This window comes from Pleurodeles waltl, chromosome 9 (genome assembly GCF_031143425.1).
Source record: "Pleurodeles waltl isolate 20211129_DDA chromosome 9, aPleWal1.hap1.20221129, whole genome shotgun sequence".
Classification (NCBI taxonomy): Eukaryota; Metazoa; Chordata; class Amphibia; order Caudata; family Salamandridae; genus Pleurodeles; species Pleurodeles waltl.
The window spans coordinates 290,769,639-290,795,385 of NC_090448.1; the positions used below are offsets into that span (position 1 = coordinate 290,769,639).

The 25,747-nt window shown below is 44.2% G+C and overlaps 1 protein-coding gene across 1 annotated transcript in view; it reads right to left on the reverse strand.

Annotated features, from left to right (window-relative positions):
• Positions 1 to 25,747, reverse strand: part of GRM2 (glutamate metabotropic receptor 2) — a 438,947-nt gene that overhangs the window by 64,364 nt on the left and 348,836 nt on the right. The window contains exons 3-4 of the mRNA XM_069206753.1: positions 20,348 to 21,185; positions 8,529 to 9,592 (exon numbers count right to left, since the gene is read on the reverse strand). Coding sequence (XP_069062854.1) covers positions 8,529 to 9,592; positions 20,348 to 21,185 — 1,902 coding nt within the window. The remainder of the gene's footprint in view (positions 1 to 8,528; positions 9,593 to 20,347; positions 21,186 to 25,747) is intronic.

Sequence of the window (25,747 nt, forward strand, 5' to 3'; positions counted from 1 at the left end):
ACCTACCCCGAGGTCAAGGGTCGCTACCACTGCCTCGCAGCGGCCGCCATTTAAGGGTAGCCGGGGAGGCGGGGTCAGCTGGGAGGCGGGAGGGGGGCGGCTAGGTGGGAAAAAAGTGGGAAAAGCGGCGGTAGGCCTCGAGAATGGCGAGGAGGCCTGGGAAAACAAAAAGTACCAAAAAGGGTACAAAAAAGAGAGAAAAACGAGGGAAAAGCGGCGGAGGACGAGGGGGACGGCGGGGGCAGTTATAACAACAGGCACTCGGGATACACGGGAGAGAAAGGGGAGCGCGATCACAAACGGGCAAACAGACAATCAGGGGTACAGAAAGTGAAGGGGAGCGCGATCACAAATGGGCGACAGCACAGACACTCGGGGTACAGGCAACACCACAGACACAGTGAGAAGGCAGGCACAGAGGGTCTGGTGGCGCTGTGAGGGCAGGGGAGCGACCTACCCTGAGGTCAAGGGTAACAGCTCAAATTGGTGTGTTGCATTACTCTGCACCAGGGAGGCATTTCCATGGGTGTTGCGTGGGTGTCCTCATGCAACATCCATAGGTTTTGACGCATTCACAGATTTACAAGAGCAGGTAAACCTGGTAATTGAACAAAAAAATATGCCTCCCAGGGAGCGGCGTAACAAGTAGAAATATCTTTATTTTTCCTCATTCTTTCCTCTTTCTATGTGTGCTGCATTCTGGACAGCAATGCACCGTTTTGCCTTTAATACGGTGCATTCACACCCTTTCCCAGTGATGCAGAGCAGCAAGGTAACTGTGCCACTTTTTCATAAATATGCCCCTTAATGTCTCTAAAACTCAAAAATTCTAAATCATAAGAAAAGTGCCTCAGTCTTGGATGCTACATACTCTGTGTGTACGTTGGTTGCATTATACATTTGAGTTATGAAGTTCTCCTAAGGCCATTTAGAAAATGTATGCATCAACTGCACCATTTGCCCATTGTCCTGGCAGGGAGATGTAATTTTATTTAAAAAAAAAGGAATACACTCCTGAAATTATTTTTGTTCTATACCGCTCTTTCTCCCAAATGTTTTCTTTAATCATCTTTTGGTCTCTAAGATCAATAGTTTTATGTGGGGCTATAAGACATGAAGGAGGGCTATTCGTTTTTTTTTAAGCTCCTTATAGATGGAGGTGGGCGAGCTCATCCTCATTTCAAGTTTTATTGTTGTGCTACAATGTGTCAGCTGATAGTTTGTCTGTTAATTGGAAACTGTGCGATAGACAAATGGCCATAGGAATAATGTCTGGGGGGAGGGTTCTATTATTTTTAATCAGTTTTTTACAGTCCGATTGTAAATTACAACTTATCATTCCTTTGAACACATTTTCAACAACAGTTACATACATAAGCACATCCTTTTTTGCACAGAGCTTACATGGAAAACTATCAAGTGGCTACCTCCCTGCGGGCACATTACGAGTTTCCCGCTAGCTTGGCGGGCGGAAATCTGAGTTTCTGCCCGCTGGCCTAGCAGGAAACACCCTCCAGCATTGTCTCAGCCTTGCAATCGAGCCAGGGGCAATGGTGTAAGAGGCAGGGTGTACTAGCACCCTCGCAATGTTCACTGTCTGCAAAGGAGACAGTGAACATTGCGAGGGTGCTAACCAGGGAGCCCTTGCACTGCCCATGCTAAGTCCATGTGTAGTGCAGGGCTCCCCGGGGTCCCCTGCAGCCGTTCTCTACCAGCCTTTTCATGGTGGTGTTACCAATATGAAATCTCTGGTGGAGAACGAGGTCATAATCCCCAGGGCGGCGCTGCTTGCTGCTCTACCCTGGTGTTTAGTTAGGACCGTCACAACTGCCAGACTGCCGGTACAACTAATCCTGGTGGTGCTGACGGTCCGACTGCTGCATGACTACTGTGGTCATAATGTGGTGCTTGGACCACTGCATTGGCGATGGTCCGACAGCCACCACGAGTCTGGTGGTCAAGTGACCGCCAGACTCGTAATGAGGAGCTTAATGTTTTTGATCTGATATTGCAAGATGTCTATCAATAATTTTAAAACTATAATATTGTTATAATACATGGGATTCCATAATCCCTATAGAAAAGCTCGTTCCTAATTTCTTTATAATCAGCGACTTGTGTTGCACCCAGTTGCCGAATATAAGGAAAAGATATCAAAAGTCAACTATTATAAGTTATTACAGTTGAGTTCTGACATCACAATGCCTGCTGCAAGAGCCAGCAGCCGAGGTGAAAGACAGGTCAGGTCATGAACCATAACTGCAGCAGCTGTTTAAAACAACAAAAAGATGAACATTACTTTTCTTTCTCTATTTTTCTAGTTTACAATGACAACCAGAGAGAACATGTTTATTTTTGTCACTCTTTAGCTAGTTAGAGAAAAGCTAGAATCTTTCTGCATATTTCTACGCATTCCGAACTGCTGCAGCTTTTTTGTTTAAAAAAAAAAATAGACTGACTTGTGTTGAACTGCTTCTAATATCTGTTTGCATCAAATATCTAACAGGTTTTTGATGTGTTCAACTTTGTATTAGAGGTTTTATTTTTATTCTTCATGTTTGCAAACATGCTCGCTGTTTCATATGAAAGAGCTAGGCACTAAAGTTTTAAGTGGTTTGTGAGAAAGTACCCCCGGCGTACATGACAAGCTTTTCAGAAGTCCTCTTCGAGTTCAATAACCTAATAAAGGTACTCAGCCTTCGGCCTCGTTCCTTGATATGGTTATGGAACTCCTCAGTGACTTGCAATATCTTTACAATGTACTGCAGTGGGTTCTTTATCCCTTATATTATTTTCAAACACATCATGCTCAGTAGTTATGATAATATTCTCCATTCATTTTATCAACAGTGTATATTGCAGTAACTATTTTCCGTTTTTGTATTGCTAAAGATTGTCTCAATCCTATTCCACCGTATTCGGATATGAGATGGAATCTATTATCTTTAACTAGAAGAATCTAATGACCTTAAAAATAAAGTGTCACTTTCAATTTTCTTTGGTGTCCTTTTGATTTTATATGACTATGACAATATACACAATATAGTCTGTAGGCATTTGCTCGGCTTACTTCAAAGCAATGCCCAGATATACCATGAAGAATCTGGATTAGATTGTTTGGATGACGAAATGATGTTGACCCTCCCTTGCTCCGTATATCAATCTGGGTTAATCCCCCAGCACGTCTACATCATGAAATAATTCTTGATTCTATGGATTTGGATGTTTTCTATGAATTTAGTTTGCTGAAATATATCAAAGGTCTACATCATCTGCTGCTTGGCCTTAGTTGTCTGAGACGTGATAGAAGATTGAGAGGGCGGAAAAGGCCAAGGATACTTTTAAAGTACAGATATTTACAACTGGATACTACACAAATTGGTAAATCTTTGGTGAGGTTATCAATAATTATTAAAATTAACTTAGTCATGGAACCCTGTTTAGGTTTTGTTCACAATGTTTGCAAGTGTTATCTGCTGACTAGATCTCGTCGAGATATTTAATATGACTGACTGCCTTTCTCTAAGGTGTGTTTTTTTGTATTTGGTTACCCACTGCTTTTGTCATAGTGGGCTGGACCCGATCACGATGTGTTTTGTGTTCTTTTGTACATTTTATAAATCTTCAAATCATGAAAAGTTTAGCAATTGCAGACCATACTTTTTATTTATTCAAATGTTACCTAACCCAATGTTTGCTTTGTTGTAGCTCGATTTTTAGACAGGATTGTCAAAATGCTTTTGTTCTATGCTAAGATGTAATTTGTTTTAAATATATATTTTTGTAAAATTTGTATGAAGTGTATTTTTATGGTTATAAATGTATTTTTAACCAGAATAAACTAAATGGAATTGAAATGCATCACTTTGTATGAGGCCTTGGCCCACACCAATAAGGAAAGCACTATCCCCTCGCCTCACGGGACCCAAAAGATAAAAATCACCCTTTATTCCTTTGTTCCTGTCATTTAGATCAATTTGTGTCACATCCACCACTCCCCTGTTTACAAGCTTGAAATCATTCCTACCACACTTCTGTGTATAGCCTGCTCCCTTGCTCTCTATAAACCAACACCAACATTTATTTTGCGAAAAAGTTGACAATTGGAACTCTTTCTGCCACACAAACCTCGATCACTTGGAGAATGGAACGATCAATTCCGTTCAGAGAAGAAGCCACTGCACAGAGGTGAGAGTGACAGGTGCATAAATGTATTCTGCAAAACACACTGCTACAATCTGACTTCTCAAACTGTAATTGATACTAAATGAACCAGTAAAGCTAAGCTACCAGCAGGGGGAAGAACCAGTGTCTTCTCCCTGGGCTCCCTGGAAGGCTGATCTATGTCTGCAGGTACAATCCAGCTCCCCAGTCCTCTGCAGGAAGCTACCTGTGCCCAGATGGTGTTCTGTAGAATTCTGCCAATGCTGTAGCACCACTGATATTAATAGCCATTGGCCTGTCTCAAGTATTTTTCAGAGTTCTTCCTTTTGAGGCCTACTGGGAATCTTTGCCACTTCCAGACCAGAACCTCACAGATGTTCATCACATTCAGGGACAGCTCACAATGTCCCATCCTCTGATGGTGACCAGAGCTGCCACCGTACACATGCTATCCCTCTGTGACTACTCAATATAACACCCATACCCTTCTCAGCATAGCCTCCCCATCTCTATTCCTTCTCAAATTGGGCAATCATTCCTTGCCCCCATGTCTGCCCAGGAAACAAGCTGGATGGTGCTTGCTGGGCATCTGCCGACCTCCCGGTTCCATGCGGCCACCACCAGAGCTTTACATGGCATTTTGCCTTGTATTTTAGATATGATGTGTAATTGTATGTGCACTAATATTGGTGAACATGTTGTATTCTATATGTACTCTATGGCGTTTTCGTTCAGCATCATCAGTCACCCAGTTGAGAAATTGTCAATAACAACTTGGGACAGCCTGCAGAGGTATTTTAGTCTCACATTGTTTCTATTGCTTGTTTGTGTGTATTCTTCCACCTTCGTTGGAATGGATGAGGAATTAGTTTACTTCGGAAAGGACACCCTGTCATGACACATTTAAATCTGTATCTTGACTATGCATTCATTAGACAACGCAATCCTTTTCTAAATTTTTTTGCGATGCAGCAGGTATTTTTGTCAGTGCTCGAGTGTGGGCTGCAATTTTATCGGCTATACAAATGGTTGTTTCTAATAAGTTATTGTTGGACTATTTCATGTAGCGAACCAGATACATTTTGCGTTTGTATTGGTTTGCGCTGGCTTTAAAAGCACTGATATTCTGATGAATGTAATGCCTGGAGTGATTTTACCAATGTTGGCCTTCATTCTGGCGCAAAGATGGATTTGTCCGTGGTGTGATGTGAAGAGGGTTGCCCTCCACAGCCAAATGAAAGAAACCAAGCAAGAGGCAAGCTTTTAACTTTTCAGTGAGAGTGCAGTCTTTGATGGGTAGGGGGCCACAGAAGAGAGGGTGGAGCCAGAGAGTTTCTGGTGAGTCATGTCCTTTTCACTGCATCCCAAAGCTCGTCTGGTATTCCTGTCCACTTTTGACTCGGGTAGACTTTAGACTCACAGATCAAGAGTCACAATTTGCCCACCAGGATTTCTCCCAGCCTTCAGATGGTCCATAGTGGACACTTACATCACCCTGCTACTTATCTTCCACTGTTTTGCTTGTCTCCACACAGCTCTCATATCACCACTCAAACTTCACCAATTCGCTAGCACAACTGTTTACTTTTATCATAGAGGACTCGGAGGGACAAGGCCAAACATCTTCGGGCTTTCAAAAGCAAGTCATTACAGAGTAGAGTACTAGTGTAATTATGACGTGTTCTTTACTTTTCTGCCAAATGACCATAATTGTAGTTCATCTGATAAGTCACACTGATGATTTAAAACTCTACCAAATCTTTAAATAGCAATGCCATGTCATCCATGCAGGTGTGACATCGCCTCTGTTCCTGTGGTCTGAAGTCAGCTTATGTCTGAAAGACTTGAACAAATTTGAGGCGGACTTGTCTGAAGGGGCTTATGGGAAGCTTTCTTATGTTATTTGCTAACATTTTCTCTCTTCAGGGGCAATATCCATAGTTTAAGGTAAATGGTCAAAATTGACTTCCACTAAAATTATTTTTTGCATGTATGAAGCTGGATAAATGGAAACTCAGATTGTCATTGATGACTAAGAATGTACATATATATGAGTACATAGGGGTCATTATGACCCTGGCAGTCGGTGTAAATGTGGTGGTAGTACCGCCAACAGGCTGGCGGCACATACCGCCACATTATGACATTGGCGGGTTGGCTGAAGCCAACCCGCCAGTATACCACACCAACCACCATGGTGGTAGCAGCCACCGGGCTGGAGATAACAATCTCCAACCCGGCGGCTGCTACTGTACCGCTGGTGGCATTTTAACCCTGCCTACCCCTTTTGGTTTTTGTGTTGTTCGTAACACCACGAAAACCATGGCGGTAGGCCCTACCAGTGACAGGGAATTCTTTCCATGTCACTGGTAGGAGGCACACCCACCCCCCCTTTCTCTCCCCAGATGCTCCCCAAACCCCCTCCATCCACGCTCCCCCCTTTGAGTCCCCCCATACACGCACACTCTCAGGCACACACCACGCATTCCCACACTCACTCACACAGACAGACACGCATTCATACACGCATGTATCCATTCATTCATGCACGCGTCTGTACACACATTCATACTGACACACATACATGCATTCACATTTCCATTCATACACCCACACATGCACAAACACACACCCAAACAACACTACACACACATTTGCATTCATGAACACACTCACACATTCATGCACACACCCCCACACACACCACACCCCCACCCCGGTACCCTGTCAGAAACCCAACTTACCTGTATCCAGGAGGTCTTCCGGCAGGGGACTGGACAGGGTGCTGCTACCGCCAGCAGAACACCGCCAGCCCATGTTATTTGACAAAATATGGCTGGCGGCGGTCTACTGGCATGGTGCTGCTGGTGGTAGCAGCGCCACCTTAATACTATCCACCAGTATGGCCACAGCCGGATTTCCGCCCTTCTTGTGGCAGAAATCCGGCTGTGGTCATATTTTGGCTGACGGATGTTAGCAGCGGCAATGGTCTTTTGGCTGCCATCGCCGCTGAGGTAGGCGGCATGTTATAATGTGCCCCATAGTTCTTTAGATGAAATCACCTTGATGATGCTCTATAATTCTCGTTATCTGAAGGAATGATCCTCAGACTGTGAGGGTGCAGTGCTATGTGATGATACAGAAATGGACCTGGCATCATGTGGAGGAAGCCAGTAACCTCTCTTTATCAATGTATTGCAACCAAACCGCCAATTAGAAGGACCTGTGGCAAGTGCAGATATTACTCATTTGAAGAGTCGTATCTCACTGCCAGCTCGCTAAACCCTGCCAAGTAAGAATTAGGTGGCAATATTCACCACCAATTTCTGATTTGTCTGGTGGGACCAGGGTAGGGCGGAGGTGGCATAGAGGCCCTCCAACCCAGAGCTGGCTCTGTTCCTCCTTCCCTGTGTCTTAGGCAACTCCCAAGGATTCCCTCCAACTGAGATGCATGCAAGGTAGGCCAGAGTAATCCCTGCGAATATCCTGAGACGTGGGGAGGGGGAGATGGCTCCCATCACCTGCACTCATTAAAACTACTTTACAGTGGCAACATGGACACCAAAAGGAGTGTTGTTCTTGTAGAAAGAGGTGCTGTTGTCAGCCATTCTTCTGCCTTTATCTGTGGTGGAGGTAATAGCAGGTTATCAGTGGGGTTTTATCTTGGTGTAAATGAACACCTCAGACACTAGGGCCCCCATTACAGGTTGGAGGTCTCCATCCATCAAATGATGAGTTGGCCAACTAGGTATTATGGCTTCCCCTAGTCTCCTGCCTCCTTTTGCCCCAACCCAATAATATCTCCTGCAACTCTGCCCCTTGTATCCCTCCTTTGTTGCAGACCTCTAGACTGTCTCCTTTCTGTCACCACCACCTGATGTCGGTCATGTAAATGAACCCTCAAAGTGGGGCAACCTTTTCCAAGACCCACATTCAAATGTGTCCAGTGCGCTGGGAGTTTTCTTCCCAGTAAGCCTGCAGAAATGGCTATTTCAACTTGGACGCCCACTTAGTGTTTCCATCGGCAGGGCTGAATGTGGCTCCGCCATCCTGAATGGCAGTAGACACACCCCTGTCCACTGCAGTTAAACAGGGTGGGAGTGTCCAGAAAAAGGTGGATAAAATATCCACTTTTATCTGAAATTATCTTGCCGCCTTCCTCTGGATATAAGCCTCAGCAATTTTCCAGCAGGTACAACTATCCTGAATAAATCCATGTTGATGTAACTAGAATATCATTACCAGCAAGAGCAGAACATTAAGAATCAATGCCCCACTAAACCTCATACAGTATATGGGAACATTTCTAGCTTACAGGTAATAGAGTGGCCCTCTGCTTTGTTAGAAAACTTGGAATTGCTTACCCGGTAGTCACTGGAGGTGACGTAGAAAATTGGTAGGAATGCAAGCCAGATTATGCATGTGGTGTACATGGTGAAGCCAATAAATTTAGCCTCATTGAAATTTTCTGGACACTTTCTTGTCTTGAAGGCATAGACCGTGCATAGCACAATCAGGAGCACATTGTATGTGAGAGAAATCAGCATGCTGGAGTCTTTGTTGTTGCACTTGAGCGTCACCACGTAGCGCTTGTCTGGCACAGTCTCCTTCCTTGTTCCAGGGGTCTCCACGAGCAACCAGATGATGACAATTATCAGCTGACATGAGATGAGAGCCATGCAGATGACCACTTGTGAGGCAGGGCTGATGAACCGTGGTCGTTGCACGCCATCTTTCACCCCACTAAAGATACGAGCAATCCGATTGGTCTTGGTGAGCAGAGCAGAGTAGCAGACGGCAAATGATGTGCCCAGCCCAAGACGGCGCAGGGTGCAAACTTCGGTAGAGGGCTTGGCGATGAAGATGAAGGTCATACTGTAGCACATCAGGACTCCTGTGAGGAGTGTGTAACTGAGCTCTCGTCCAGACGCCTTGACAATGGGAGTGTTATTATTCTGGATGAAGACACCAAAGGCAAACAGGGTGGAGATAAAGCCGAGGCAGGAGATAGTGACTGGCCCAATGGCCCAGGCATCTTTCCAGCGGATGTACTCTTGTGGAAGCTCATAGCATCCTTTGAGTGTCTCGTTGGGCCAGTAGCCCAGATCGCAGTCCTTGCAGGTGTACTCATCCAGGAGATACTGGAAAGGCTGGCAGGGTATGCAGATCCAGCAGCACATGTCTCCGGGTTGGGTGCTCTTCATCTCGTTCTTCTTGCAGGGGTCACTACACTGTGAGACGGGCACTGAGCTCTTGGCCCAAGGGATGAGGCTAGTGTTCAGGGTCAGCTCTTCTGCCCAGTAGCCCACCTTCTCATACTTGTACCGACCATCCACTTTTTGGTAGTTAAAGATGTTGTAACGGCCAATGCCATCTCCATATCGATCAAAGCGAACCATGCTTTTTGTGTCTACAGGCCGGAAGGGAGCTGGGGAGGAAACAGAAGAACGTTAATGCTTTTTTTAAACTTTAGAGATTTATTAAATTGTAGACCTCATACAATTGGTAAATAAAGTTGGTTAAAGTAAATGCCCATGATCAATTCTCAGGAACCGAGTATGGAAGGGAAACAACAACTGTCTCCTTCATAGTGGTATTAGTGATGCTCTATTTTAGAGTCTCTGTACTGAATCGATTTTTGTACTGTAATCCTACTTCAACTGTTTCAATCAAGTTCATCAATGTGCCTTGACGAGTACTTATGCACTTTAGAATTCATAAAACCAAATTGATTCTCTTCTATTTTCCCATTTGATTGTTTTATGGTTGAAACATGTTCTGGGACAACATCAATAGCTAACGGCCTTCCACAATGCCCCCTTCTCCATCTTCCTAGTGAGATTCCATACTCCAATACTAGGCCCAAAGAGAAATGCAACCACACGCTAACTGGGAAAAATATGTTTCTTTGTGAATCATTTATTGATAGGATTTTCCCTTTGGTCTTCCCATTTACTTTTTCTTTTAATACCTCTTCCTATGGTACCTATAAAAAGAGCCACAGCCCTCCATTCCTCTGTTTTTCTTGCATTTGAAAATAGGTGACTAGTGTCAGTGTTTGCGGTGGCATCAGGACTTGTGCTGCTATTGTGAGCTTGGTCAGCATGACTGGGGTCTCCTTGTTTGCCGAGAAGACATCTGTGTAAGAAAGTCAACCTATGGCCAGCAACTTCCGAGAGGGGAACCTGACCTCTCCCAGTTCATGCTGATGGAAGTGGGCAAACCAGGAGACCCCAGTCATGCTGACCAAGCTCACAATAGCAGCACAAGTCCTGATGCCACCGCAAACACTGACACTAGTCACCTATTTTCAAAAGCAAGAAAAACAGAGAAATGGAGGAATAAGAGTTATTAAAGGGAAAAGTAAATGAACTTCTGAGGTTGGCAGCTAGATCCGTTCCACAATCCCTGATTGGTGAAAAGCCAGATATCAGGAGGCCACTAGCACTTAGGGGCCAGATGTAGGTAGGCTTTTGCACCTCGCAAACGGCGAAAAACGCCGTTTGCGAGGTGCAAAAGCCCTCAAGCGATGCAGAAACACATTTTGCGAGTCGGAACCGACTCGCAAAATGTGTTTCCGACTCGCAAATAGGAAGGGGTGTTCCCTTCCTATTTGCGACTCGCACCGCGATTTAAGTTGATTTGTGACCGCGAAAGCGGTCGCAAATCAACTCGCAGTTACCATCCACTTGAAGTGGATGGTAACTCATTCGCAAAGGGGAAGGGGTCCCCACGGGACCCCTTCCCCTTTGTGAATGCTCACAAAATTATTTTTTCAGAGCAGGCAGTGGTCCTATGGACCACTGCCTACTCTGAAAAAAACCGAAACAAAAGGTTTCGGTATTTTTTTCTATTTGCAGCTCGTTTTCCTTTAAGGAAAACGGGCTGCAAAGAGAAAAAAAAAAACTGCTTTATTTAAAAGCAGTCACGGACATGGTGGTCTGCTGTCTCCAGCAGGCCACCATCCCCGTGAGTGCCTAGACTCGCTATGGGGTCGCAAACTGCGACCCACCTCATAAATATTTATGAGGTGGGTCTTTGCGACCCCATAGCGAGTCGCAGAAGGTGTCTGAAACACCTTTCTGCATCGCGAATTGCGAGTTGTAATTTGCGAGTCGCTTTGACTCGCAAATTGCAACTTGCAATTTGTGTTCTACCTACATCTGGCCCTTAGTCCTTACCACAACTCGCAAACCCTAGCATCCTCAAAAGAAATGACACTGCAAAAAGGTTAGACTGTACTGCATTTGAATTCCAACAACACCCAGTGCCTATCTTTTCAACCAAAGATAGACAGCTGCATCTATGACACAGGGACTGAAGAGATGGTTAACACAGGGCTAAACTATAATATTTCAGAAGTAACCAGGGACTCGATTTGTTTCCATCCTATGTGCACAGTACCTAGTAAGACTTTGGACACTTCGAGAGGGCATTCAATCTCCTCATCATTTGAATGCTGTCATTCCTGTGCATGGAGCACAGCACCGGAAGGAAGCTTACTCGCTGTTGGGAAGCTGTTCAGTCCCATATTGGATCTGAAAGCTATAAACCGGTTTGTTTAATGTGCACCATTAGGTCAGTGATATTTCAGTGAATTATACCATGTATACTGCAAAAATACCTTACTGTAAAAATGGATTTGCAGGACACTTACATCCAACTCCTGATCCATCTGGAATGCCAGACGTTCATATACTTTGTTGTTAAAAAAATATCATTTTTGGAACACACTTCTCTGTCAGCCTGTCTTCCTTACCACAAGCATTCATCAAGGTGCTAGCAATAGTTCTAGTTAAAAGAGGTGACAGGTCCTACCATATTTAGATCTTTGGGTAATGTGGATTACAGGAGACTAAGGGCCAGATGTAGCAAAGCGTTTGCGAATCGCAAATGGCGAAAAACGCCGTTTGCGAGGCGCAAAAGCCTCACCGGTATGCAGAAATGCATTTTGCGAGTCGGATCCGACTTGCAAAATGCATTTCCGACTCGCAAATAGGAAGGGGTGTTCCCTTCCTATTTACGACTCGCAATGCAATTCAATTCCATTTGCGACCGCGAAAGCGGTCGCAAATGGAATCGCAGTTACCATCCACTTGAAGTGGATGGTAACCCAGTCGCAAACGGGAAGGGGTCCCAATGGGACCCCTTCCCCTTTGTGACTGGAAAAATATATATTTTTTCAGAGCAGGCAGTGGTCCAATGGACCACTACCTGCCCTGAAAAAATCTGAAACTAAAGGTTTCGTTTTTTTTTTCAAGTGCAGCTCGGTTTCCTTTAAGGAAATGGGCTGCACTTATAAAAAAAAAACGGCTTTATTAAAAAGCAGTCACAGACATGGTGCTCTGCTGTCTCCAGCAGGCCACCATCCCCGTGAGCGCCCATACTCGCAATGGGGTCGCAAACTGCGACCCACCTCATTAATATTAATGAGGTGGGTCTTTGCGACCCCATTGCGAGTTGCAGAAGGTGTCTGAAACACCTTTCTGCATCGCGAATTGCGAGTTGCAATTTGCGAGTCGCTTTGACTCGCAAATTGCAACTTGCAATTTGTGTTCTACCTACATCTGGCCCTTAGTCCTTACCACAACTCGCAAACCCTAGCATCCTCAAAAGAAATGACACTGCAAAAAGGTTAGACTGTACTGCATTTGAATTCCAACAACACCCGGTGCCTATCTTTTCAACCAAAGATAGACAGCTGCATCTATGACACAGGGACTGAAGAGATGGTTAACACAGGGCTAAACTATAATATTTCAGAAGTAACCAGGGACTCGATTTGTTTCCATCCTATGTGCACAGTACCTAGTAAGACTTTGGACACTTCGAGAGGGCATTCAATCTCCTCATCATTTGAATGCTGTCATTCCTGTGCATGGAGCACAGCACCGGAAGGAAGCTTACTCGCTGTTGGGAAGCTGTTCAGTCCCATATTGGATCTGAAAGCTATAAACCGGTTTGTTTAATGTGCACCATTAGGTCAGTGATATTTCAGTGAATTATACCATGTATACTGCAAAAATACCTTACTGTAAAAATGGATTTGCAGGACACTTACATCCAACTCCTGATCCATCTGGAATGCCAGACGTTCATATACTTTGTTGTTAAAAAAATATCATTTTTGGAACACACTTCTCTGTCAGCCTGTCTTCCTTACCACAAGCATTCATCAAGGTGCTAGCAATAGTTCTAGTTAAAAGAGGTGACAGGTCCTACCATATTTAGATCTTTGGGTAATGTGGATTACAGGAGACTAAGGGCCAGATGTAGCAAAGCGTTTGCGAATCGCAAACGGCGAAAAACGCCGTTTGCGAGGCGCAAAAGCCTCACCGGTATGCAGAAATGCATTTTGCGAGTCGGATCCGACTTGCAAAATGCATTTCCGACTCGCAAATAGGAAGGGGTGTTCCCTTCCTATTTGCGACTCGCAATGCAATTCAATTCCATTTGCGACCGCGAAAGCGGTCGCAAATGGAATCGCAGTTACCATCCACTTGAAGTGGATGGTAACCCAGTCGCAAACGGGAAGGGGTCCCAATGGGACCCCTTCCCCTTTGTGACTGGAAAAATATATATTTTTTCAGAGCAGGCAGTGGTCCAATGGACCACTACCTGCCCTGAAAAAATCTGAAACTAAAGGTTTCGTTTTTTTTTTCCAAGTGCAGCTCGGTTTCCTTTAAGGAAATGGGCTGCACTTATAAAAAAAAAAACGGCTTTATTAAAAAGCAGTCACAGACATGGTGCTCTGCTGTCTCCAGCAGGCCACCATCCCCGTGAGCGCCCATACTCGCAATGGGGTCGCAAACTGCGACCCACCTCATTAATATTAATGAGGTGGGTCTTTGCGACCCCATTGCGAGTTGCAGAAGGTGTCTGAGACGCCTTTCTGCATACCAAATTGCGACTTGCAATTTGCGAGTCGCAGGGACTCGCAAATTGCAAGTCGCAATTTGTTTTTTTGCTACATCTGGCCCTAAGCTCTTTATTAGAATTACTTCTTCCTACTCTAAAACAGTTGAATCCTAATCTGAAAAGAATGTCTATGGGATTAAGTTGAAAAGCAAAGCTCAGTATGTTATAGCCCTTAAAAAGATATCCAAGCTTCTGGTCTACATACATCTGGTGCATTTTTTTCTGCTTCATTAAGGCCTCAGCACTTTCATAAGGCAAAGTAAGGCTGAAGTAGTGACAAGCATAGGCCTGAAATAAAAAACACCTTTTATTAATACCAGCATGCCAGCGTAATTTTGAGTGACGGTCTATAATATTTCCGCTGTTTTAGACCACATTGCACCTTTGCTTCATCTAAAGACCACCAGACAGCAAACCCAATTACTAGGATGTAGGCTTCAGGTACCATCGGGTAGTTCACAAACAATTGTACACAACTTTTTGTGACCTACAGTCAGTTTGCAATGCAACGAATGTATTTATTAGTCACATCACAAAATATATATTTGTAAGATGTTGCAAAATCTGCCTCGTTGCTATTAATGCAAACATTAATACATTGATATAGGCGATCCCCTAAGAAGGGCAATGAATGCAAGGGTGGAGGTCTATGATGTACAACTAATTGACACCCTTGCCTTTACATTCCCTATGTGTGAGCATTGTTTTTTATTAATCAGCCTGCGCCCCTTAAAGGGACAGGTACAGCTTTTCAAAACAGACGTTCGCATCAGATAAGACAGGGGAGAGCATGTGTTTCCTAGACCACTGCAGGTTCCCCAGAGGCCACCTGGCAAGGTTCCAAACAGGAAACCTTCCCATGGGGAACATTTCCGCTTTGCCAATCAGTTACCAATCAGTTACCAACCAAATTTGATACTGGTATCTTATCAATGGCTCGCAGTAACAACTGCAGTCTTAAACTATGGCTACATACCTTTGCGACTCCCAAAGAGCAGGGATGCCTTTTAAGAACATTCTCCTATTTGTGATTCAGAAAGGGTCACACAGCCCTCTTACAAGTCAGAGGGACTTGTAAAAGAGCTTAAATACCTTGCACCCCGCTCTCCATTCTTCTAAATTGTGAATTGGGTAAAACGATCACTTTTTAACTGTTGTGTAACAGAATTCTGCTCGACACCAACTAATGAAACACAATTTATGGTACACAAAGACTGTGGATGGAATTTATTTAAGCTGACCAATACTGCATGACCTAACTTTGCAACTCATCTCTAATTACACTTGAAAAGCACTAGATGTCACCATGCCGCCAAAAACTAGGCTGAAACTAAAACGTTTCCGAAAATCTTGCAGCTGTTTTGCGACTTCAATCAGTCTGTCATTAGAGTTCCTCTATCGGTCCATACGACGGTATGTAAAACCTCTCAATTCATTCCATTCTGTGTGTAGCTGACGCCTCGTACGTCAGCTGGATTACAGGAAGTTCAAAAATATGTTCACCCCCATTCACTTCTTGCAATGTGTAATGTGTGTAGGTGGTTGCATTTGGCACCAGCGCTTATTTTTGGAACAGGGGCTTGTTTTTCATCACCAGAATTTCACCCAGAGGAAGGGAGAGAAGGGCAAGAAAGGTTAAAAGTCGGAGGAAGAGAAAGATTGGAAAATTGGGACGAAGAAAGACGACAGGTGTGAAAAGGAACCCGCAATGGTGAGATAAAGAGAGAGTAGATGTAGGGTGGTGGAAAAGAGAGATACAAGGTGAAAACAAAATTGTGAAATTTGGCGACCTCATGATTATTAGCAGTGGCTGCCTCCGAAAAGAAACTCGGGGCACCTGTTCGTTTAGATATATATATATTTATATATATATATATATATATATATATATATATATATATTTATATATATATATATATATATATATATATATATATATATATATATATATGTGTGTGTGTGTGTGTGTTTTTTTATTTTTATTTTTACAAAGCTTCTACCCATCACTCACACGTTACTTCGTCCTCTTTGAAGACTCAATAGGTTGTCTAGAGTGGAGAAAGGATGGAAACAACGGACTGTGTGGGTCCAGGAGAGGCTGCAAGTCGCTGAGATGAATTCAAACGTCCCTTTCATCACTGTTGTATGTTACAGTAAGTTGAGGGGCCTGGCAGCAGGTTCCCCAAGTCCTATGTTCCATCCCTGATACACCCCAAGGCAGAAACACACAGTTCACTTTATGTGATCAGTCTGACCCCCCTGCCCCTCTCCCAATCCGTGTAGGTGTAACTGGCACAACTACATACCACCCTGTGAAAGTCCCTTCTCTCTTGTCTGGGCTCTAGACAGAACAGGCTTCCAAGAATCCGTCAACTCAGCTGCTGGCTACCACACTTGCATTTTCCTATCGCAAATCCAATCCCAAATCAATTTTCCAAAGAATCTGTTGTTTGTGATCGTCGTCCCCAAAAATCCGCAAGCAACCCAAAAGTGATATGCCAAGCCTTGGCCTCTTTATTCCACACTATCATACACTGTCTCCAAAGAATCACTAGTGAATGGAGGGTCAAGGCGATGTTCCCCAGCCACCTTCAATCCCCCCTTCCAGCTCACCACCTTCCTTTGAGCTGCCGTCTAGTCGGTGCAATGTTCCCATGTAAACTGATTTTGGAGGCTCAGTGAACCAATATGTCTTCAGCAGTGTTTGACCCCAATTGTCACAGTTTCAAATCTGGGTGAGTCTTCTCACTGTTTCATACTTCTGATACCATCTAATTAGTAACCCTCATGTGCACATTTTCTTTTGATGCATTCCAGGACACTCCTTGACACTTGGCAGGCTGTCATAGTGCCCAGAGGCTTTCTCGGGGTTCCATATGAAAATAGACAGAACAAAAGTGTATGGATTGTCAAAATATTGATCTTACATACATATCTTTCTACAATTGCTACCTAATTTTAATTGCTCATGTTAGCCGAATCACTTGCCACCTACTCCAGGACAGTGTTATGTTATTCCTCTAACTTCAGACCTAGCCTTTTGTGGCAGACATGCTTTTGGATGCTTTTCAGAATTTTTGTAGGGAGGTATTATACATAGTCAGATTACCTGGACCGCCAACACCCTGGCTCCTAAAAGATCATTCTTGCTTTACACCCAACAACATTACAGTAGTGGAAAGAAGAGCGCCACTCTGATGGGGTAATGTGCCAGGACCACGTGGCTCTTCCATAGATCCCTCATGTAGTTTAAACTGCTCTTTGCCCTAACCATGGTAGGGCCATTTATAGGGCTTTCTGACAAGAGCTTCGTGTCATCATCAACAATGCCACAAGAATGGTTATTCCTTGCAGAATCCGAGCCAGGCCTCTCTTGTAGACCATAGTCACCTGTGGATCAAAATGAAGGAAGCAATCCTGCTCAAAACACTTGTTATGGTTCTTAAATCCATACGCACCTGGGTTCAACCTATCCCATAGACGAATCCTGTGTTCATCCAGAGATGAGGTAGTCTTTTCTTTTGGAAAAAAATATTGCCCAGAATTGTAATCAGAACCGGCATATAGGGAGGCAGTGTGTATGTGAGATAGTGTGTTCTCCGTAAAAGGGTCATGCCAATTAATAACACCTTCAAGAGGCACTGTTCTGTTCTTTAGAGTATTACCAGACTGATTTCCACCTGCCTCTGCTATGGAGCCCACTGTGAATCTTTGGATTTCGCCAGTTATGTATGTGTGTGGCCTCCTTAAAACCATTTTGTCTATTCACAAAGGCATTTTGGAGTATGTATAGTAGTACTTTTGTAGTACTCTTTTACATACTCTTCCATGACTTTGCAAATTGGACCCAAAAAACCTAAAATGGGGATGAAAGGGGCATATTAAGTGAACAAACAGATAACATTAGTATAAATAGAAATGGATGTGCCCTCTTTGAACTAATATGCAGCAGACTGTTTTGGGTGTAATTCACAAAGGCTTATAAGACTACATAAAAGAGTACTCCAGTAGTACTACTTCCTGTACTCAACAATGCTTTTATGAATTGCCCCCGTATATTTAACATTGCAGTGACTGGCTTACAGTGATTTATGCTGCTGTCACACACAACTCTGAAAGGGGGTATCCAAGCCTTGTCTGTATGTGCAACAAAGGGTGTGTGTGTATATATATATATATATATATATATATCAAGTACCATAAATAGCATGTTGGATGAACGGATTGGTGGTGATAGATGGATGGGCAGAGTAAACAGAAGAGTAGAATAGATAGCTCAATGGTTAATCCATGGGTGAGATCATTATAGTGGACTGATGTATGTAATGGGTGAGAGAATGAAAATCGGGTTGTTGGATGGGTAGATTGATATTCAGGGGCACCAGGAGGGGTGTTTGGGGTGTTACACCCCCCTAGTAAGTGTTTTTTTCTGGTAATTAGTTGGAGACAATTAATTTCAGCCGGGTATGGAGAGTTGTCTGTTGGATTTCACAAGGAATTTTTACATGCACACAGGCAAAAAGGCACACACAATCTCTCCTCTGTTTTGAAAGTCTTCAAAAGTATTGGTTATTTTACCAAATATTGTTTTTAGCTGACCTAGCACCCCTACTAATGCATATTCTTCTTCATTTCCACTGTCCCTAAACAACCTTTCACGCACCCTGCTTGTTTATAATGTTTTAACATTTTATGCAAGAGTGATTGTTCGGAAATATGAAGCTTGCACCTCCCCCGCCCCACAGTTAGTGACCAAGCTACGCCCCTGTTGATATTAAATAGGTCAATGGAGTTTTATTGATGAAAGCTTGGCTGGAGAATGGGTGGATGTGCCTAGAATTTCTTGTAGAAACAGAATGAGTGGAAAGTTGAATGGATTAATAATTTACAGATGGTGTCTGAATGAAGAATCAGTTGATGAATATAGAATATGACCTAGATTTGATGGGTGGAAAATTGATGGAGTGAAAGACAGATGAAGAATGGGTGGATGAGCTAAGAAAAGATGCATTGATGGGGGCCCAGGCGCCCGAAGGATTTCTTGAGTTGATGAAGAGAGGATTATCTAGGTGTGAAAAACAACTGGAGAGTGAGACAGTAGAATCCATGCATAATCAATATATAATTTAGTGGTTAGTTGGTCCAGAGGTCTCCAATCATTTCTGTAAAAAAAGCTGCTTATTTTGAATGGAAATCATGCAGAGCTACTGATATAATCAGTGTTGTAATAGTGACCACATCAGACAAGATTACATTATTGGCCACCCTGTGTAAGATTACCAGCAGTAGTCACCTCAGTGCATCGGGCAGAGTTGTCAACAGTAATTTAAAAATGCTTTGCTGCCAATTTAGAATGCATTTACAAGGGTAATACATAACAGCCATAGCTGCAATGTATGTGGCACCGAGATAATAATATTAGTAATAGGTCTCCCACAGTGCCACTTAATTTATCACTCAAATATAAGCTTATAAGCTTTAAACATATTTTTCAAATGCAATCTTTTTTCACAAGTAGCATCGTAATAATTCTGAAAAAACACAATTTCTTCTTGACTACACACTTTTCAATTTTGGTAGACATCTTTTTTAGGCAAGCAAAAGCATCTTATTTCGTAGGCTTAGTAGCACACTGGAAGGCTAATTACAGGTGGCTAGTGAGCTACCAGTCACAAGCTACTCATTGGAGAAGCCAGGAAAGAGAAAAGAGTTGAGGGGTGGCCTAGTAAACTAATGGAAAGATACGTTTCCTTATTCATTTAAAACCAGAATTATAATGTTAAAGAAGTCTAAAATGAACAAGGGACGTGATTACTTTTTAGTTCTGCTGTGTCAGTGAGTTTACTAGCCTGCATCAAAAGATGAATCTTGTGGGTATAAAGAATTGTAGAGAGGGTGGGCATGGAAATCCCATATCTGCAGCAAGGGAGAATCTACAGCAAGGAAAGTTGTACACCTTTAGCGTCACCTCAGCAGACACCACAGATATAAGAAGCTTGGAAACTGATAGGAGGGCATCAACGGCAGCCTATGAAGCTACGGCAGTGACAAGTACTGCCATATTAGGGGGATCAGGTTTTCAAAGTCATGACCTTCAAGTCCACACAAGGAGACCCTGGTACACCTGAATGAGTTACAGCACCGGATTGATGTTTTCATATAATGATATCACATACACACTTGGGGCGTTCTCTACCCTTGCTTTGTTTTCCTTTTCATCTGCTTCAGTCTACCCCTTGACCTACTGAAATGCCCTACAACTCACCATCAAACTTGACATTCAGCATGTACTCCTTGTAAAATTTCCTGCCATTGACAGGTTTCATGGCATCACAAAGTCGGGTTGAATTGGGGCACAGGGCCTGGTGCATGTTGTGCAGTGCATTTGCCATGGCATAAACGGCATTTACAACAAACATGATCTTAGACTCTTGCTCAAACTTCACTGCCTTGAGGGAGTTCATGCCACATTCTTGATTCTGCAAACTACAGTGGAACTTGTACCCCCAGAACTCACGGAACCAGGGGTTGCGGCTGTTGTTGTACGGGTCCAGGTTCCTAAAGTACACAGAAAATTCTTGGATGGGGTAGGCAGCTAGCTCAATGGTAATGGCACCATCAGCCACCCCCTCTGACCCAGTGACCACACTCTCAAGGGCACCCCAGCCATCACTTGCAACCCAAGTGAAGGAAGTGTTGATTCGCTGGGCAGCAGCCAGGAGCTCCCTGGCATCCTCAATCTTGGTGAAGAGGACCACCACTCGAGCGCTGGGCTTCTGCATGAGGGCCCTGATCACACCTTCGAAGGTTTTCTTGTTCATGGAACGCCCCACCTTCTCCGAGGTAGCAATGCAGATGTTTCGGGCACGTGCCTCATGCTCAAATGCTTCAATGCCAGTCTCACCGTAGTCACCCTCAGAGGCAACAGTGGAAACATAGGTCCAGTTAAAGAAGCGAAGAATCTCAGCCATGGCCTTGGCCTGGTAAAAGTCTGGTGGCACAGTACGAGCAAAATAGTCATAGCGCGTCTTGTCGCTGAGCTTGGCACTTGTGGAGGCATAGCTAATCTGCGGGATCTGGAAAAGACGGAGCAGGTTCGCCACCTAAGTATGAGAAGAGAGGAAACATGGGTCAGGCAGCTACTCATGTAAACATATGCATCAAATATTCTTTACAGGCAACAGGTTTACTCGGTCAATTTAGCATTCAGCATTTAGCATAGATACTTGTATAGCATCCAGTCACCTGGGTGATTCCTTTACAATTCCTGGGGCCCTCAGCGGAGCTGTGAGCTCATGGCTGCCCTTTGGCCAGTTCATGAATGAAAGACAGAGCAGTTGTTTGAAGCAGCAGCTCCATCCTCCACAATGCAGGCAGCACCTGGCATGCACTTCAAAAGGAGAAATACATCCCCCTGCACGTAGTTACAGCGAGTGACTGCACCTGTCTGCAGTGGTTACCTGGACAAATCTAAGGGATTTTTTTTTACTCCCTTTCAGCAGGTGGCCTTGACGGATGCACTGACTGTGTACCAACTCTTTTGTGTGGAGCACAGTCTGTGACCCTCCTGATGGCCTCTTTGCCTTTGTGTGGAGCACAGTCTGTGACCCTCCTGATTGCCTCTTTGCCTCTGTGCCCACATTCATAATATGACACAGGTGTGGAGAAAATACATTTCCATCATTTGCATGGGGCTACATCCCCTTGAAAATCTGGGTACGCCCCATTGAGATACCACTGCTTTACTGAAGGGGCAACATCTGCAGTCCCTTTTGTAAGGTCAAAGTGTCCCACCAGCCCAGAAATTGGGCACAAGCACCCAATCTACTCCCTGGGCACTTCATATACTAGGATCGCTTGGTTAATCTAAAACACATAGTGTAGCTGACATTATCCCATTAATCTGGGCTGCCCCTCTGAAGGTTCCCCCACAGTATATGCAATGGTTGGCTGTATAATGTCTGTTCATGCAAGTTGCTCCTCTGCCACTCATGTGTGAGCTCTAAAGTTGTACAGTAGTCAATGGAAGAAGACTTCCCCAGGGCAATTCAGACCCAAATATCTGTACATGATAGTAAAGGATAATATAAGATTGTATGTAACTGGAATCTTCCATGTCTGTAGCTGTTTTCACACTACTATAACAACACTTGCATATGCTCAACTTCATGCTTGTAAAATATGAAAACATTTCCCACAAGGGCCACAGTGCATTCACAATATTTATCAAGCCATTCACTTGCTTAATGCTAAAGTGTTTTATCCTTGCTCCTTTTATCTTCTGCCTCATGCCTAAGCACAGCAACAAATAATGATAAAACCAAGTGCTGGAAAGTTGGGGGATCTTGCCAGGTATTGATTCTGGAAGCTGTATCTGGGTTGGATCTAGGATCTGGCTGATACAGGAATTGTGGTGAATTAGTTCTGGGGTCCTTCTCCAACACTGGCACACAATGCAGCAGCAACTGCACATTGTCTACATTCTGGATGATGCAGAAACCTGCAGGTGGCAAGCAAGCTTTTTTTATTTGGACTTCTAGCAGGCACAAACAAAAGACTAATTTCAAGGGCAAGCAGCCCTTCTGTGTTTCCAGTATCATCCTGGCTGGTAGCCATCTGGAGCCTAACACCTAAACCTCAAAGCGATGGAAGGAAACAAAAACACAAATCTTATCACTTCACAAGTATTTTAGGGAAACTATGACTTGAAGGAAGGTTTTTGACTTTCAACACCCATAAGTGAGAGATGTGAATGCACTTTAAGAATGCAAGATATAATAACCCTCTATCCTATTTTATGAGTCAGAGCTGTGATTTGAAGAAACACTGAACTCACCCAGAGCTGCATTAACAATCTTAGCCCTGTAAGATATTTTAAAATGCAGCCTCTTTGTAACCAATTAAGTAAACTAGAACATATTTAGGGCCAGATTTATCAAACTTTCACCAAAAGCAGCGCAGCACTCAAAATTGCTGTGCTGCATTGTGTGACAGGGAGTGAGCATGCAAGGGTCATATCTACACAGATAAGGTTCTCTTCTCCCCTCTCCCTAGCACCGGTGTAGATTTTTGCTACTGTGCGTCATGCACACACTTTTGTGCCATAAGGCAAAGGTGTGTGCGTGAGTTTAGTTTAGGTTTTGTTATGGAAGGGAACCTTTCCAGTACAAAATACTATGCCTAGACAACTTATAAGACTTTTCATATGTTGTATGTGTGCTGAATAGTGCAGCATACATGCAAAGCCAGAAAAGAAAGGAGAAATGAAAACCTTTTTCCTTTTAACGCCTGGTTTTAAAAGGTGTTATTTTTCTGTGCAAAACCCAGTCTCATGTTTTTTGGTAGATAGGGCTTTGCATAAAGCCATGGGTGGTTGCATAGGGACACCCATGTACCACCCATGGAATGCCCCCATGGGGCTAAGTAACACAAAAACGTGTTACTGTCACCCCTGTACTTGATAGTGTGTGTGTCTGCATGTGTGTCTGTTCGAGAGTGTCTAAGTTTACTCCAATGAAAGGCCAATAAAATTAAATTGTCAGGCTCAAGAATAGCCCCTTTATGTTTTTGTCTACATCGCCTGCATCCAGCTTCCTGCAGTTTCCCTACAACTGTCTTTGCCAACCAAGATACCCTTTCTGGTTCCTGTGTCCGGTGCCTATGTGCACATTTTTTTTGGCTCAGGTGCTTCAGCAGCGGCTTATTAAAGAGACACCACTGTTTATTGAAGTTGGGCCCCTGATTAATATGTTGTGGAGTCTTGGGCCGGATAAATTAGAAAAACTGCAGACGTTCTACTGTGGTTCCTTATTAGTCAGGACTGTGGAACCCCGCAAAAAAAATCCGTAGGGAGGAATGAGAATAACATCGTTTATTTGGACCTCGAAGCCCAGTGCCAAGTACAGAAAACTGACCTAGAGTCTCCTCATGCTGAATTAATTCACTTTTTTCTATAGCATCACAGAGTGACAAAAAATTACACAGATCCCTCACACAAAGCAATTTTTATTCATCACACGAGCTGTAACATTTTAATTTCATGCCCTCTGGAAAAGTTAGTTAGACATAAAGGGCGTTTCTCTAATTGCGATTTGGGAGTTATTTATATGCGCCCTAAAACTAACGAGAAAAGCAGCCTCACATTGCTTTGTGGTATTTATATACAGTTGCATACCCTTGACGAAGCATAATGCGCATTTGCGGGTGGGACCCTCTGAACCTTGCCTGAAGCCTTGGAGCGGGCCATGTACCTCACTGATGGCAAGGTGCCTGAGTCCCCGCCTGTGGATCTCCAAGAGAGGTGTTTTCTCCCAGCCTCTCCCACAACTACCGCACGCTGTCAGCAGAACCTGTCCAGCCTGCAGAGCTCGTCTGCTCATTTCCCCACGTGCCTACCAGCGACCTGTGGCAGCCTCACCCCAGTGTCAGTCGTGTGGCCACAGAGGAGACTCTCATAAGGCTCATTCTGCAGGTACCAGCCCCAGCTATTAACAAGTGGCAAGACATTTTGTTTGCGTGCTCTGGAGTCAAGTCCTCTCCGCCTTATCCTAACTATGGTGTCCTGTGCTGCTCCTCCCACGTCTGTGTGGCACCCTTGCTATTGGTACCATGGCAGGCATTCCAGCCCTGGAACCATTCACCGTCACCGGTGCACCTCCCACCCAGGCTGCAAGATGGAAGGCGTTGCTGGAACGCCTCAAATCCTACTTTGAGGCCCTCGAAGTAAAAGAGGAACGGAAGAGACCCCTACTTCTCCATCTAGGCGGGGTGGACATCCACAAGATTTCCAAGTCTGTGCACGAGTCAAAACCACACACGTCCATCATGCTCAATGAGGCAATCAAGGCACACTTCGAACCATATGCCAACCCAGACTATGAACGTTTCTTACTCCGGCAGGCGCACCAAACCTCTGACGAATCAGTAGACGTGTTCTACGCGCACCTAAGAGAGTTAGCCAGCATGTGCACATTGCCTGATGAGGAAGACGAAATAAGAGCTCAATTTATCCAGGGCTGTTCATCGTCAAAACTTTGGGAGCGCATCCTACAGGAACCAAACATGCGGATTAGAGACATCCTCACCCTATGCCTCTCACAAGAGTTATCCAAAACGAGAGCAGCGCACATGGAACAGACGCCAGGCGTCCAAGTGAAGATGGAACCCGTCAATGCAGTAATTGCACACACACCAAAAAGCAAGACTGACATCCCGAGAGGAAAACCCAGAGACAAGGTCTGCAGATTGTTCAGAAACCCACTAACGCATCCTGCAGGCTGCCCAGTCTGAGGAAAAACTTGCAGCGCGTGTGGCAAGCTCAACCACTTCGCGAAAGTCTGCCACTCCACACTAAAGATGCCCACTACCAAAAAGACCGTCCGAGCTGTAACTGCCTCTCCCAGTGCTGCATCTGACATCGACATGGACGACGACCAACAGGTAATTCATGTCATACACACCATCGGCAACTGATGACTGCCCACGTGTCAAGTGGTGCTGCACCACCAGTGTGTTTCAACTCTAATTTGACTACCAGTGTGTCGATTAACCTCTTGGCCAAAGATGTATACCAAACACTCACAGACCCACCACCACTAAGACCCACCTCAGCACAAGTCCATGCTTTCGGAAAGCAGACGCCCGCTTGACATAGCTGGCGTCTTCA